The sequence below is a fragment of the Ipomoea nil genome, unplaced genomic scaffold (genome assembly GCF_001879475.1).
Source record: "Ipomoea nil cultivar Tokyo-kokei standard unplaced genomic scaffold, Asagao_1.1 scaffold0688, whole genome shotgun sequence".
Classification (NCBI taxonomy): domain Eukaryota; kingdom Viridiplantae; phylum Streptophyta; class Magnoliopsida; order Solanales; family Convolvulaceae; genus Ipomoea; species Ipomoea nil.
In genome coordinates this window covers 6,150,747-6,165,952 of record NW_017617116.1, presented here as the reverse complement: position 1 = coordinate 6,165,952, position 15,206 = coordinate 6,150,747, and the positions used below count along the sequence as shown (strand labels likewise).

The 15,206-nt window shown below is 33.9% G+C and overlaps 3 protein-coding genes and 1 long non-coding RNA gene across 4 annotated transcripts; 3 read left to right on the top strand and 1 right to left on the bottom strand.

Annotated features, from left to right (window-relative positions):
- Positions 1-4,962: 4,962 nt before the first annotated feature.
- LOC109175806 (stem-specific protein TSJT1) lies at positions 4,963-10,911 on the top strand. The gene is made up of 5 exons (XM_019325164.1): positions 4,963-5,298; positions 8,353-8,593; positions 8,691-8,811; positions 9,601-9,710; positions 10,563-10,911. The coding sequence occupies exons 1-5, from the start codon at positions 5,096-5,098 to the stop codon at positions 10,599-10,601; spliced, it is 714 nt and encodes a 237-aa protein (XP_019180709.1). The 5' UTR covers positions 4,963-5,095; the 3' UTR covers positions 10,602-10,911.
- Positions 8,818-9,527, top strand: LOC109175807. Its single transcript, XR_002053315.1, has 2 exons — positions 8,818-8,958; positions 9,276-9,527. It is a non-coding gene; the product is annotated as an uncharacterized LOC109175807 (long non-coding RNA).
- An 852-nt stretch (positions 10,912-11,763) lies between the features above and the next one.
- Positions 11,764-12,814, bottom strand: LOC109175452 (mitogen-activated protein kinase kinase kinase NPK1-like). Its single transcript, XM_019324711.1, has 2 exons — positions 12,555-12,814; positions 11,764-12,322 (listed from the first exon to the last, which is right to left on the bottom strand). Exons 1-2 carry the CDS (start codon positions 12,812-12,814, stop codon positions 11,764-11,766), a joined length of 819 nt encoding a protein of 272 aa, XP_019180256.1.
- Positions 12,815-13,571: 757 nt separating this feature from the next.
- LOC109175451 (mitogen-activated protein kinase kinase kinase NPK1-like) lies at positions 13,572-14,712 on the top strand. The gene is made up of 2 exons (XM_019324710.1): positions 13,572-13,831; positions 13,944-14,712. The coding sequence occupies exons 1-2, from the start codon at positions 13,572-13,574 to the stop codon at positions 14,710-14,712; spliced, it is 1,029 nt and encodes a 342-aa protein (XP_019180255.1).
- The last annotated feature ends 494 nt before the right edge of the window (positions 14,713-15,206 follow it).

Genomic DNA, 15,206 nt, shown 5'->3' with positions numbered 1-15,206 from the left:
ATTCAATCAAATTTGACATGTTCCTTAAATCATCGCTGATGTGACAGTCGTCTTATTAAAAATATTATTTTTAAATTTATTTTAATAATTCTAAATAAAATAAAAAAGTAAAATTTTAAATTCTTTGTTTTCCTGTGTGCTTAATTAAAACCAGCCAACAATTTTAGGTGGCCAGATTCCAAAAATCTTATTCCTGGTATTAATTAATTAATTTTATATATATATATATATATATATATATATATATATATATATATATATATATATATATATATATATATATATATATATATATATATATAAACTTTAAAAAGTCAAAATGAAATGGGAAATTGCCCCAAATGCAGTAATTATATTACATTTGTTGGGTGTATAGGAAAATATATCTTAGACATTTTTATTTTAATTGATGAATTTTACATTCATTTTATTATAAAATATGCTTTCAATTAATTTAAGATAAATAAAAATAAAGTTCATTCAAATTGACATCCACTTTAGTTCTTTATGCATGATGACAAGTAGTGTATACAATGTATATTAAATAAAAAATTAATATAAATTTCAATTGAAATAAACATACGTTATAGTAAAAATGTACATAAAATTCAATGATTGTATATAAAATATTAATATCCTTAGCCAAACCCCCATGGCATACACCCTTAAATCTACATACTTTATGGCTTGAATTGCTTAAAATGTGGTCAAGAGTTCGAACTCATGTGTATGCAGTAACACATTTAAAAGAAAAAGTTAAGTGTTTTTGTCACTTAAGACAAGCCAAGAACAATATAATATGTATCCAATATGGCAAAATATCGACCTCTTTTATGATGCATGCATGGTATATTTATAGGGTTGGATGACATCTAGCTAGCCGTTACGTAAGGACTAATCGATTACAGATGAAAGTCTATTGGTGGTTCTCCTCATAATAAGAGCTAGAGCAAGAATATAATAAGGAAGTTGTAATAGACTCCAAACAATTCTCAATGGTAGTAGTTAGGTCGATCGAGTGTCTCAAATGAAGTCGGATTGGAGTACACCGAGTTTCTAAAGTGTACTCTGAGGTTCTTTAGGTTTTCCATCATGCTTAATACGGACTTAATTGATACAGTGAGTTATTACCGAGTACAATGATCGATAATATTAACCTCAAAAGTTTATTTAATAATTAAATAAATATAAATGAGTTTAAATCCAACTTGTTCACAAATATGTTAATGAACTTTTGGGTGAACCGTGGTGGGCAACTTCGCCCAAACCGTGGGCCAGAATGGCTAAGTACATATACGATACCATGGGCGTCGCCATCGCCAACTTGCATAAATTTTATCTTAATTTTTATGATTAAGTCTCACCTGTCCTTTATTTAATCTCTCTTATTTCCAATATGTTCTTAAATGTTGCCTGTATATTTTGTACTGATTACGACATCCAATAAAAATGTTAAGATTCCTTCCGATCTCTTACCTCGAAATATAATTAAGTGGGTAAAACATGATTATCATATCATAAGATTATGAATTTAATTTTTGTCAACATCTTCTCGGTTTGAGCGTGTTACGTAGTGTCTTTTATTTCTTCTGTATGGTTTGCGAGCTATTACATAGGTGTAAAATTTACACAATACACACATTTAAATAGTGATTGTCGCCTTGCCGGTTTTTCTTATTACCCAAAAACAATATTTATTACTTCAAAAGTATTACTTAAAAGTGACATGTATTTTGAACATATCTTGAAGTTGCAAGCAAAAACAGCCTGTGATATTTTTTTATTTTTTTTAAAGGCCCAACCCTATTTCTTGAAATAGTATGTATAACATTTTAGATGTTTTAATATCAAATTGAAATAATATATTCCAACCAAATTAAAAGTTCTTTTTTAATACTGCTGACTCTATTACATATTAAAAGTTTAAACTAATACAATAATAAAAAATACATATTTAATGTTTCATATATTTCGTCCTCAACCCTTTCGGGGATCCACTAGCAATCTTTTAAGAATTATTTTGTTTTTTAAATAAATGGATATTTAAATTTTATTTATTTAAGATATTATAATTAATTATTATTTCTCAATGTAATATTGAAGATTTTTATACTCATAATATCTATATAATTGGCGTGTGGCTCGATCTTCTAATAATTTTATATTTGATTGTGCTTGAAGAGAATACTAAGATTCCTACAAGTCAGTGAGTAGGTTGGAAATTGGAATTTTTTTTTTTTTTTGAAAGAATTCATAATTATTTATTGTGCTTTCATGTGAGTAGGATTGACACTGTGCATGGTACCATATTAATTAACCTTTTTATACTATGATCCAACAAAAATGTACGGTGATATATTTTTGTTATAAATATATATTTATAAGTTTGAATCCTAATATAAATTTAAGGGCTAAACAGTGTTACATTAGCTTCCTTGTTCTCCAAAATTTTATGCAAATTCTCTCCAAATATTAGAAACGGTTAGATTTCTATTGAAGCGTTAAAATTTTAATTTCTAACCAGCATTTTATTCGCCACATAAAAGAGAGCAAGATATGATAATGACACATTTTAAACTCCACATAAAAGTTTATACACACACACAAGTTTATTTTCAAATTTCAAGAGTATTTCCAAATTTCATTTTTTTCAATTTAATTTGATGGATATATTTTGTGAATCAATTTCTTATTCATCTCGTTTTTTTTTTTTTTTTTTTTTTTTTTTTGGTGTATAAATATATGAAATTTACATTTTACTTAGGAGAATATATAATCCAAATCCACTTGAGCTCAACTCAAATCGACAGTAAAGTCCGCTCAAATCAATAACTCAAAATAACCACTCACATGTCATTTTCATACTAATTTTTCAACATGTTATTCTTAAAGAAAAAAATCATATTTTCACTCACATTTTTATACGTGGCAAAACAAGAACAATTAATAGTAACATTTTAAAATATTATTCTCAATCTTAAATTTACTTCAGCGACAATGAAATGAAATGGTCAGCCACATTATGCATTTAAAAATTCATTGAGTAATCAAATAAAAACTAAAAACTAGCAATCAAATAATGTTACATAAGAAGCTAAATATCAAGATCATAAATAAATTATCAGGACAAATATGAAAAAGCCTTAACTTGATTAATACTTAACTTCCCCATCACATTCAAGTGATAACATTATATTAAATAATCAAATAATTAGTTTTAAAGATTATGCTTACTTTATAATATTTTTATTTAATTTGCAACAAAATTTTTCTTTAACATATATACATAGAAAACTTGCAAATTCACAAATTAAATGGTGCACTTTCTTTCACCATCAAGTTCGGCACACCCAGAAAAAGACTAAGCAAACGAGTACAGTAACTTAATTGGGAAATAATTTGCAGTCAACATCATTTCTTAATGGCTTACCAATACAAAGAGGATACTTGCTTTATTTATTTAAAAAAAAAAAACAATTAATGTTTATTTCTTTACTTTAATTGTCTAATTACATAAATGTAGGAAAAGTCTATTATGCCGGTGTGTAAAAATGAAAGTCCAATTCTATCAAAGGTAATGAGGATGTTTGGTAAATTGTTGTTAGCTGATTGAGTTAGTAGGTTTGACTAGTTAATAGTATTAGTTAATTGTATAAAGATATTTGGTAAATTGGCTGTAAGCTCATAGCTGATTAAATACAAAATAATTTTCTAAAAAGTTGATCGAAAAAGTTACTTTGAACAATTTTTTGAATTTTAGCGTTTTGGACCAATAATTTATTACAAAAAACTAATTAATCAAACACTTATATTGACTATTTTAACCAGGTCAAACAACTAATAATGGTTAAATAAGTTAAAATTGACTGATAAACTAACTATGTCACCAAAGAGTGCCAATAATGTATCATATTGCACATTGATAGAATTTAGAATTTGCTTCTATGGACTACACCTTGCCTTTGTATATTTATTCATACGATGAATTGAACTTTTAGTCACTTATTACTTTATTAGTTATAGTAACTGAATATAAGAATTCATTTATTAACATTTTTACAACTTAAGTATCCAAAATTTTTATTAAGAAAATGCAAGAATTTTAATCTCTGAACATTTAAATCAAATATTAACGACTTCAAAAGACCCCCCCAAAAAAATCTTGAATTTGAAGGATATATTTTGGTTAAATATAGAAAAATCATACTTTTAGTCCCCCAATTATTTTTAAGCTAAGTTATAAATCTAGTTGTTCTCAATTTTTTCAAATTTGAGTCATTAATTGTTAAATGAATTCTAAGTTTAACATTTCACATAAGCTATTTGATGCGAAACTTTGTTTGAATATAGGTTGGCATATTTGTACCTTCAAATTTATAAATAGAGTTTGATTATTGTTTCTAAAATGTTGAATCTTTAATCTTAAAAGCTCCAGATCTTTTTACATTATTGCTGGTGAAATTCAATTATTTTCAAACTTCATCATTATGACTAACTGAACTACCCAATGGACTAAATAGAGTTTGATGTCAGCTTTGATCGTTGAGAAATTAAATTTACAATTTCTTTAAAAAAAATCACTTCATATCAACATTTAATACGGTATTAATTTTGATCCGTCCATTAATTTAAAGCAGTACATCATCAACTGTGGACGCGACACCATGTAAACATTTCCCCTCTTTATCCTTGCTTTCATCTACGGTGCCTGCCACGTGAGCATATGCATCCAACACGGCGATGAGTCTTCAGGGACCCACCGCGGGCCCACCGGCTATGGTAATCTCTATCCTACACGCAGGAAACATCGCCACCCTTCCCATAACTGGGGCCCGCTCTACACGCCATAATTACCTTACTGGATTTTTTAATTTCTTTTTTCTTTTTTTTTTGGGACAAAAATCCAAAACGGGAATGTGAAATGACCAGTTCGTCCTCCGCCCGTCGCTTTATAAATTCAACTCTCCTCTTACAACACTCTCACCCATGTATTAGCCTTCGATAATTGTAGAGAGAGAAACAGCGACTGCGTGTGTTGCGTTTATTTTATTTAATTTTAGTTTATTTTCGTTGGTTAGTTCTAGAGAGAGAGAAAATGTTGGGTGTGTTTAGCAGCTCGATAGTTTCTCCGCCGGAGGAGTTGGTGGCGGCCGGAAGCCGGACCCCGTCTCCGAAGACCACGGCGGACGCTCTGGTGAACCGGTTCCTCAAAACCAACTCGTCGGCGGTGTCCGTGCAGATAGGCGACGATGCTCAGCTCGCTTACTCTCACGCCAACGAGTCCGCTTTACAGCCCAGGTACAGAACTGAAAATTGAAGTTCAAAAAAAAAAAAAACGCACGCACTGCACACACTAGCACGGAAGTTTAAATCGGCAGAAGTGATGTTTTGCTTAACGGATTCAATACATGTGTCATATATGCGTGATCATTGCCGTAGCGTAAGATGTGATGATCAACGGTTGTGGCTATCTGATCTGAGATGGTTATGGATGAGCACGGCCATTGATGATGTCATAGTATCATGGCCAGTTTACTGATATCATCTAATTTAACAAAAATCCATAGAACTTTGGCATTTATTTATTAGTTTTATTAAATTGAGATGCCTTGTTTCTCTTAAGAGTGAAATTAGTTCATATTAATCAACAGTTTAGAACAATTAGTCAATTAGTAAGTGAACCGTAAAAGATTAAAAGTTCAATTATCCTAAATTTGAGTCAAACTTAAACTCTAGAAGTGTGATTTGTGCAAGCAAATTCAAACTCTGTAAGTACGATTCTGAGCAACTTCGATCTCACTATAGTGGTGAGATATCGGTTTCGTACTAAAAATTAGTCCATAGTAAACAGCAATTTTTATTATTATTATTATTATTATTTTTTTATATTTTTTTTTTTTGGTGTTTTGGATGTTTTAATTTCTTGTCTGTGGTGTATTTGATCTGTTTTCATCGCTAGTGAGCACTTTACTAGAAAACATAATCAAAATTGAAAGGAGTTCTATAGATTCTAAATGGTTTTCGATTTTTATTTGTTTTTGGGAATTTTATTTACCCTTAGGTAAGGTATAGTAGCTTGTTGTACCTTAAAAGGAAATTTCTTCATTTGAAGCTAGTTGGATGTTGAGACTTGAGATGCACAATTATGAGCGAATATAAATATTTGTTTGTTTTCCTTTTTTGAGGTATGACACTATGTATATATATAGTCTAACTGACACCCGTATTTAGGTAAAAGGTCACATTTAATTCATAATAAATTTATAGAGAACTCCCTTTGCTCGTAATTTATAGAGAAGAAATATTTATATGATATTATTAATATCAATAATATCATATACGATGAAGAATACTAATACATAATTACACTAATTACTATTTGCATATGAATCAATCGAGACATAATTACACTAATTACTATTTGCATATGAATCAATCGGTATCATTAAAACAAGGGAAAAAATTATAATAAATATATTATTATTATAAATTGAGTTTTACTATATGTATTCTCAAATTCTACCATTGACAAATAAAAATAAAATAATTTTATCATGTGTATTTCAGAAAAAAAAAATGTCGAGGAAGTAAAAATTGGAATTAAATGCATTATTTTCCTTATAAATAATTTTTCTGCTAGTGAAAAGGGGAAAATACATTGAAAGAAGAGAAATTTTCAACGGAAATGATTGACGTTCGTCACTGTAATAATCACGACCAAGTTTTGGCCATGGAAGTTGGTGATCCCACGGTCCAAAATTGGTACTCGTGGGTCCCACGTCTGCAGTTTTCTATAAAAAAAAAAAAAAAACATTTTCAGTAATTCATGGATCTGAAAGTTCTCTGCATTTTAGCCTAGAACTCCATTGTACATTTAACATTTGTACCCCCATCTGGGCATCATATCCAAACGTGGCAACATTTCCACTGTGTCAGTTTATCCCAATACTATACGTGTAATCCATATACACCTCCATCACTGGACCATCCTATTTTTTGAATTATTTGGTGCCCATCCTTTACCAAATAATTTCCATAGTATTTCTATGAAAGAATGATTTTGTTCTACTTTATATGTTTTGATTCTTATATTAATTATTAAAATTTTAAAAATTAATACTTTTAGTCTCTTAGTTATAACTCTTGAGACGATTTAGTCCATCTGTTTTTCATATTGTGAATTCAATCTTTCAATTATTATCAAAGTGGATGATTTGGTCTTTGAAAGTTTAAATCCGTCACTTTATTAAGTGAATATTGATGACAGATTTAGTTTCTGATGGATCAAATTTGTCACTTTAATACTTATTAAAGGACTATGTCTACGTTTTAAATAATTGAAAGCTAAACCAAAGACTAAAAGTAGTTTTCTTTTTTACTTAATTTAACATTAGCCAACCAGGACTATGTGGTCTAATGGTATCCGAGTTGGACTTCCAATTGGAAGATTATGAGTTCAAGCCTCAGTGGAGGCGTTATTGGTTCTTTGTGTTTCAGTAGGTTGAGAAAGTATATGAACAGATACTACAATGTAATAGAACCAGTAGCTTTCAAAAAAAAAAATAAAAAAATTTAACATTAGCCAATATAATTTATGTGGTTATTGAGTGATTAAAGAAATAAAGGAACAAACCGGGGTCTCCCCCACCCCCTGATGGGAAAAAAAAAAAAGAAGAAATAAAGGCACAAAGAACATTTAATTTAATTGGTGAAGTGTAGAAATCACAGTGAGTAATTTGATTATTTTTTAAGGTAATGATTCCTTAACATTTTTTTATTGTTTTTTTAAGGTAATGATTCCTTAACATTTAGTGCAAGTCTGTTTCATCATCTAGTCTTGACTAATTTTTAATGCCAAGTGATAAGCTTGAGACTATTGTATACTCTAGACAATTTACCTTTTTACCAACAATTGACATCTATATGCCCTTTGTTGTGTTCTGAGAGATGCTTATTCCTTGCCTTCACTTGAAAGATTCATGAATAACTAGGAATTTCTTACAAGTTGTAATGTGAATAGTTAGGTTCTAGGATAAGATACTAGGGGGAATATCTTTTACACATTTCTTACACATAAAAGACAAAATTCCCTCACCCAAGAGTGCACACCTCGACACACATTTTTTACACATTTCTTTAAGGCAATATCTAAGGAAGAAATTCCTTATATTGGTCCCTACCAGAAGCATCTTTATTTTTTATTTTTTTAAATATCAGCAGAAGCATATATAACTTTGAATCTTTCCTTGTCTCTTGCATGCAAGCTTCACTCATGCTTAACAGATGCCTTTTATCTTCTTCTCACTGGTCATTTTCAATACATTGATGTGTGATTATTTTTAAAAATGGCAGACTGTTCGCGGTTAAGGATGAAATATTTTGCTTGTTTGAGGGAACACTTGACAACCTAGGGAGTTTGAGGCAACAATATGGCCTTGCAAAGTCTGCGAACGAGGTGGTTTTGGTCATTGAAGCTTACAAGGCGCTTCGAGACCGGGCACCTTACCCTGCAAACCATGTTGTAGGTCACCTTGAGGGCAACTTTGCTTTCATAGTGTTTGACAAGTCCACCTCCACCTTGTTTGTGGCTACTGTAAGTATTCTTCACCTTCACCTACCATTTGCCTTTACAAATTGCAAGCTTTGTAGTTGACGCTTACAAGACAAAGTGGCTCGGTTTGTCGTGACAGGATCAAACCGGCAAGGTGCCTCTGTACTGGGGAATCACTGCTGATGGGTGTGTAGCATTTGCTAATGATGCTGATCTGCTCAAGGGCTCTTGTGGCAAGTCACTTGCTTCCTTCCCAGAAGGTTGGTGTCACAAATTATCTCCCTTGCATTATTGGTAGTTTGGTACATACAAAATTGTGATAGCTATTGATGACCACTCTACTATTAGGTGCTAAAAATAATAAATTGTGACAACAATTCATGTCAATAAACTACAAAGATATAATGGTTGTTAGCTGATAGCTGTTAGTTGTTAGCTGATTGTGTTAATTAGAGGGTATAAATAGTTGATAACATTAGCTGATTGTAGAAAATTGTTTGGTAAATTAGCTGTTAGCTGATAGCTGTTTGGTATAATTTCTTTTTTCAAAAAGCTAATTGAAAAAGTTGCTTGGAGTAGCTTTTTGAATTTTAGTCTTTTGGAGTTGCAAAAAGCTAATTAACCAAACATTTATATTGATATTTTAACTAAATCAAACAATTAATAGTGGTCAAATAGGCCAAAATTAGCCTATAGACCAATTTTTTACCAAACAGGGCCATAGGCTGCATCACTGAAAGCATTGAAAGTGATACCCAAAATGCAACATAGTATCTATTTGGCATCCAGCTGGAAACAACATGATCATAATCTACAGAGACAATAAATATTGGGGCAACTCTAACTAAGTTGGTCAGGCTGTTGAATTGGTAACCATGAGGTTACAAGTTTAGTTTGAGCCGGTTCTTTGCCGGTTAGGGTCACAAGGCTGGATAGTGGCTACGTGTTTCCTTCTTCACTCAAAAAAAAAAAAAAAGACATTAGATATTGCATCCACTAAGCTAATTGAATCTGTTGTATTTAAATTGTTGTTTTACTTCATTTTACAGGGTGCTTCTTCTCCACAGCAGTGGGAGAACTGAAATCCTATGAGAATCCTAAAAGCAAGGTCACTGCCATACCTGCTCCAGAGGAGGAAATTTGGGGTGCCAAGTTTATGGTAAGATGATGGACTTAATTAGCAAACATTCAGAAACCATATGTATTGGGGGTGGGGTCCAGTGGTTTTATTGCAATTCATGATTGACAGTATAGACACTAGTGATACTAGGAGGTCCATAAATATGAAATTATGAATTGTCTACATCAAAATAGTTACACATTAACATCAACCATAAGAAATTTGCAATCCACCTAATTTTCTTTGCTCTGATCAAATAGGAAAGATGTTGGCCACATCTTTAATTACTTGCTTTAGCAGTGGGCCACAGACTAGATTGAAACTTGACATGATGCCCCATTTTCACAAATTTGTAACCAAAGTGAGACATCATGATAAATCAGATAACAACTATAAGATTTCTGATTAAACCCATGTTCTGATGCTTAAAGTTGATCCATGTGTTGAGCATATAACCATTAATGTGCAATCCAACTATCAGCTTAGGCTTTTAGTTGAGATGGAGCACATGCTTCAATTTGGTATCAGAGTCAGACCGCACACGTGAGAGGGCGTGTTGAGCATATAACCATTAATGTGCAATCCAACTATCAGTTTAGGTTTTTAGTTGAGATGGAGCACATGCTTCAATTCCATGGACCAACCTAACATACAACTTTAAAAGTTATGGGGCTAACCATTTCCCAAGTAAGAGTTAAACTCTACTATACAATTCAAGTCGAATTCAGATTAGTCTCATTACGGTGAGAACACCGACTTTGTAGGCCAAAAAGAAAGAAAAAAAAAAAAAAATTGATCCATGGACCATACAACTTTAAGTGTCACAGTGAGCCACACATTTATCTGTTGCACACTGTTACTGATTGTCATTTTCTTTTGGTGTTATTGCAGGTTGAGGGAGGGCCAGTAGTTCTTGCAGCAACAAAATAGATCTATCCCTCTTTACAGAGATAGATCCAAAACCTCTTTTAACAGTGGTGACAAGGGAAGAGAGAGAGAGTGAGAGGATGCAAGGGAAGGATAGGGAGCAATATAATGTAAATAAGTGAATGACAAAGTTCCCTTAGGTGTTTATTACTATTCTACCTAGAGTGGGATTAGTAATCTTTTATGCTAAGTTGTTTTACTTACTTTAGAATGAATGTAGATTTTGGGGTTTGTTTGTTTCAATTTCGCCATTGTAAAGCTAGCTGTTTCTTCCTTGTTCAATCTAATAAATTACAGTCTTGTGTAATCATTACACCTCTTTTTGCATTTTGCAGTAATTATTTATTTTCCCTTCCTCAGCTCTTTTAATTAATCTAAATATTTTCTTTTTCAAAAAATTTGTGGGCATTGGACAAGTTGGTCGAGTTTAACCCCTGCTTGATTCGAGAAATAATGGTGTGACATATTGTGGAAGAATGTGGTTAAATGGTTTACGTACTTATCAAAGAACTCTGTGATTAAGTGTAATTTATCAAAGTAACTCTGTGATTAAGTGTGCTTGATGCAATGTTGAGATCAGCTTTAATCATTTGCAAGATGGATCCGAGTCCACAGAATAATTTATCCAGTTGAATTACTATTTTCATAAAAAAATGGATAAATTATTTGTAAATTTCCTTTTTACATAAAATGTGTATATAAATAAATATGAAAACTTTTTGGAGGTCATACAAATAATAAATACAGAAATGTTTTGATTCATGGACCAAACCCAATGTGTTACATCAAAAATTAAAAAAGAGTAATTCGATAATGGAAATGGGTCACACAGACAATTGAGAAAAACTTTGATTCATGGGCCAAACCCAACTGGCCTGGTTGCATTGCAAAGGGAGAATTCATGAAGCAAAATTTTAACAGTATGTTTGATTAGTTGGGAATGTAATACCATTTTCGAAAATAAATCTATTCTATTATTTGTCTTGTGCTTTCATTACTGGGAATAGCATATATTCTTGAAATATCAGACCCCCATTTCCGTCACCTTCTTTGTCTTTCTCCTTCTCCGGGAACACAACATTATTTTCCGCAAAATAAGTATACGAATACATTGGCACCGTGAACAGATCTCTACTGGAACACCACCGCATAGGCCCTAAAGGGTTCACAAACCCTTCATCTTCCTTGCATTCAACAACACCGAATCTCTCAAGGAATGGGTGACGCAGCAGCATCTTCGCCATGGGTCTGTCGCTAAGCACATTTTCAAGAAACTCTTCGCCGGAGGGGACAGATGCTCTGGTATATCTGGGTTGTCGGACGCTATTTTCCTGGCTAACTCACGTTCGTTGCCAACTTGCCACATGGGTTTCCCGGTGAGCATCTCGACGAAGATGCAGCCCAGCGCCCAGATATCCTTTGCCGCCGTGTACGATCTCGAGTTTAAACACTCCGGCGCCGCGTACAGTAACGTCCCGCGATGGGCATCGCCGAAAACATTGTTCTCGTCGGAAAACTTGGCCAGCCCGAAGTCGCAGAGCTTGAGCCGCGTCAAGCCGCCGTTAAAGTTTCCCGGGAAGGCAAGAACGTTGGCGGGCTTCAAGTCGCAGTGGAGGATTCCCAGGGTGTGCATGTAATGGATACCCTTAAGAAGCTGATAAGTGTAATATCCGGCCAGCAACTCCGACATCCCGCCGGTACGCCTGATCATTTGATGGAGAGTTCTGTTGAGATAAACCACAATATATAAGAATTCAAAATAATGACAAAACATTAAAAAGAAAAAAAAAGATTTACATAATTTGTCAATGTTAGATGTAATAAAAGGACAAATTCAACAATTAGTACTCCGTAATTGTTAGGCTAAGCGTGAAGGGCAACTATAACAACATGCATGCCTACTAATAAACATTTGATTATTTATTGGGATAGTAAAACAAAGTACAAAATGATTACCCTCTTGGAGCATATTCTAACATAAGGTTGTACACTTGTTGTCCATGCTCCATGCTTACGTCTTCCCCGAAGCATCGAACGATGAAGGGGCAGTTTCTGACGGCATCCAAAAACACTGCTTCCCGTTGCAGGGAGCTTGAGTGATGGATACCAGCGGACTTCACCGCCATCACCAATTCCCCTGCGGGTTGAAGAACGGCCAAGTGCACCTTTCCATGTGATCCAGATCCTAGAAAATACTGTTTCTCCCACGCCACCATAGCGAACAGATTGTGAGTGAATCACTGAATCGGAAATCAAATGATCCGATAGATCCAAGGAAGACGATAATGGAGATGTGAGTGTTGAGAATGAAGAAGTGATATATATAGTATCGCTAATCCCACTCCTTCTTGGAATGCAAATTATAGAGGATAGGCCAATTCCGGTTGGAGTAGGATTATATTGCATTCAAAGTAGGGTATTTGCAAATTGCAATGCATGAAATTTAAAAAAAATAATACTCCGTAGTCCGTAATATTTGCAAAGCTTTGATTCATGGGCCAAACCCAACTCGTTTCATTACAAAGGGGGAATTCGTGAAGCAAAATCTTAAGAGAAGCACTTCCCTGGCAGCCAAAAACTTATTTTAAAAATAATAATAACAATAAGTTATAATAAATTCAGTGATATATATGCATGACACATTAATTACTTGGGCTCGAAGATACGTCAAATGAATAAGTGAAATTTTGGTATAGATATGCATGTGCCAAGAATGTTCTAAAGATATTCAAGAATAAATTTATTATTATTTTTTAATTAAATTTTCATGCATTGCAAATACCCTACTTAGCTGCTTGAATGCAATATAATCCTACTCCAACCGGAATTGGCCTATCCTCTATCTATAATTCGCATTCCCAGAAGTAGTGGAATTAGTGATACTACTATATATCACTTCTTCTCAACACTCACTTCTCCATTATTGTCTCCCTTAGATCATTCGATTTTCAATTCACTCACAATCTGTTCGCTATGACAACGTGGGAGAAACAGTGTTTTCTAGGATCTGGATCATATGGAAATGTGCACTTGGCCGTTCTTCAACCCGCCGGGGAAATGGTGATGGCGGTGAAGTCCGCCGGTATCCATGACTCAGGCTCCCTGCAACGGGAAGCAGTGTTCTTGGATGCCGTCAGAGACTGCCCCTTCATTGTTCGATGCTTCGGGGAAGACGTAAGCATGGAGCATGGAGAACATGTGTACAACCTTTTGTTAGAATACGCTCCAGGAGGGTAATGATCATTTTGTACTTTGTTTTACTATCACAATTAATAATCAAATGTATGTTTATATATGTTTTGTCATTATTTTTGGATTCTTATATATTGTGGTTTATCTCAACAGAACTCTCCATCAAATGATCAGGCTAACCGGCGGGATGCCGGAGTTGCTGGCTGGACATTATGCTTATCAGCTTCTTAAGGGTATCCATTACATGCACACCCTGGGAATCCTCCACTGCGACTTGAAGCCCGCCAACGTTCTTGCCTTCCCGGGAAAGTTCAACGGCGGCTTGTTGACGCGGCTCAAGCTCTGCGACTTCGGGCTGGCCAAGTTTTCCGACGAGAACAATGTTTTCGGCGATGCCCATCGCGGGACGTTACTGTACGCGGCGCCGGAGTGTTTAAACTCGAGATACTACACGGCAGCGAAGGATATCTGGGCGCTGGGCTGCATCTTCGTCGAGATGGTCACCGGGAAACCCATGTGGCAAGTTGGCAACAATCAAGAGTTAGCCAGGAAAATAGCGTCCAGCAACCCAGAAATACCAGAGAATCTGTCCCCTCCGGCGAAGAGTTTCTTGAAAATGTGCTTAGCGACAGACCCATGGCGAAGATGGACGGCGAAGATGCTGCTGCGTCACCCATTCCTCGAGAGATTCGGTGTTATTGAATGCAAGGAAGACGAAGGTTTTGTGAACCCTTTGGGGCCTATGCGGTGGTTTTCCAGTATAGATCTGTTCACGGTGCCAATGTATTCGTATACTTATTTTGCGGAAAATAATGTTGTGTTCCCGGAGAAGGAGAAAGAAAAAGAAGCTGACGGAAATGGGGGTCTGATATTTCCTTATGGGGAAGAATATATGCAGCAGATTTTAGGACATGACTTCTGAGGACAAACTACGTACTCGGGAATTACCCAATTTGTTAAAAACCTTTAAGCTATTGTAACACTTTGTCCGAGTAATAGTACTCTATTGTATAGCATTCACAATGCAATGTGCACCCTGGTACAGAATATAAATGGCCCTCTTTTCTTTTCTTTCTTATTTTGTTTGGCTATCATGGAAGTGCTTCTCTTAAGATTTTGCTTCGGAAGGTAAATTATTGTGTGAACCATGGTCTACAGTGTTATGTGAATTATAACAAAAATTACATTTTTAATATATTATTTGTATACGGAATGTACCTTATAAAACATAATGTACTTTTATTACTCAAATAATGTATTTTTCTTGATTACAATATACATTTTTAATATACTAAAAATAAAATATTTGTGTATTGAAGGTACATTATTTGATAGTTTGGTCGACATGGTTATGTGGACCATGATCCAAACAATAATGATTGATTAATGTGAACCACGTCTTTCATAAATAAAATA

Bases quoted from the DNA above. Each gene is read 5' to 3' on its own strand.
- LOC109175806 (XM_019325164.1), top strand. From the start codon at position 5,096: ATGTTGGGTGTGTTTAGCAGCTCGATAGTTTCTCCGCCGGAGGAGTTG. The intron at 5,299-8,352 runs GTACAGAACTGA...TAAAAATGGCAG, and splicing joins GAGTCCGCTTTACAGCCCAG to ACTGTTCGCGGTTAAGGATG. The intron at 8,594-8,690 runs GTAAGTATTCTT...TTGTCGTGACAG, and splicing joins CCACCTTGTTTGTGGCTACT to GATCAAACCGGCAAGGTGCC.
- LOC109175452 (XM_019324711.1), bottom strand. From the start codon at position 12,814: ATGGTGGCGTGGGAGAAACAGTATTTTCTAGGATCTGGATCACATGGA. The intron at 12,323-12,554 runs GTAATCATTTTG...TTATCTCAACAG, and splicing joins TTAGAATATGCTCCAAGAGG to AACTCTCCATCAAATGATCA.
- LOC109175451 (XM_019324710.1), top strand. From the start codon at position 13,572: ATGACAACGTGGGAGAAACAGTGTTTTCTAGGATCTGGATCATATGGA. The intron at 13,832-13,943 runs GTAATGATCATT...TTATCTCAACAG, and splicing joins TTAGAATACGCTCCAGGAGG to AACTCTCCATCAAATGATCA.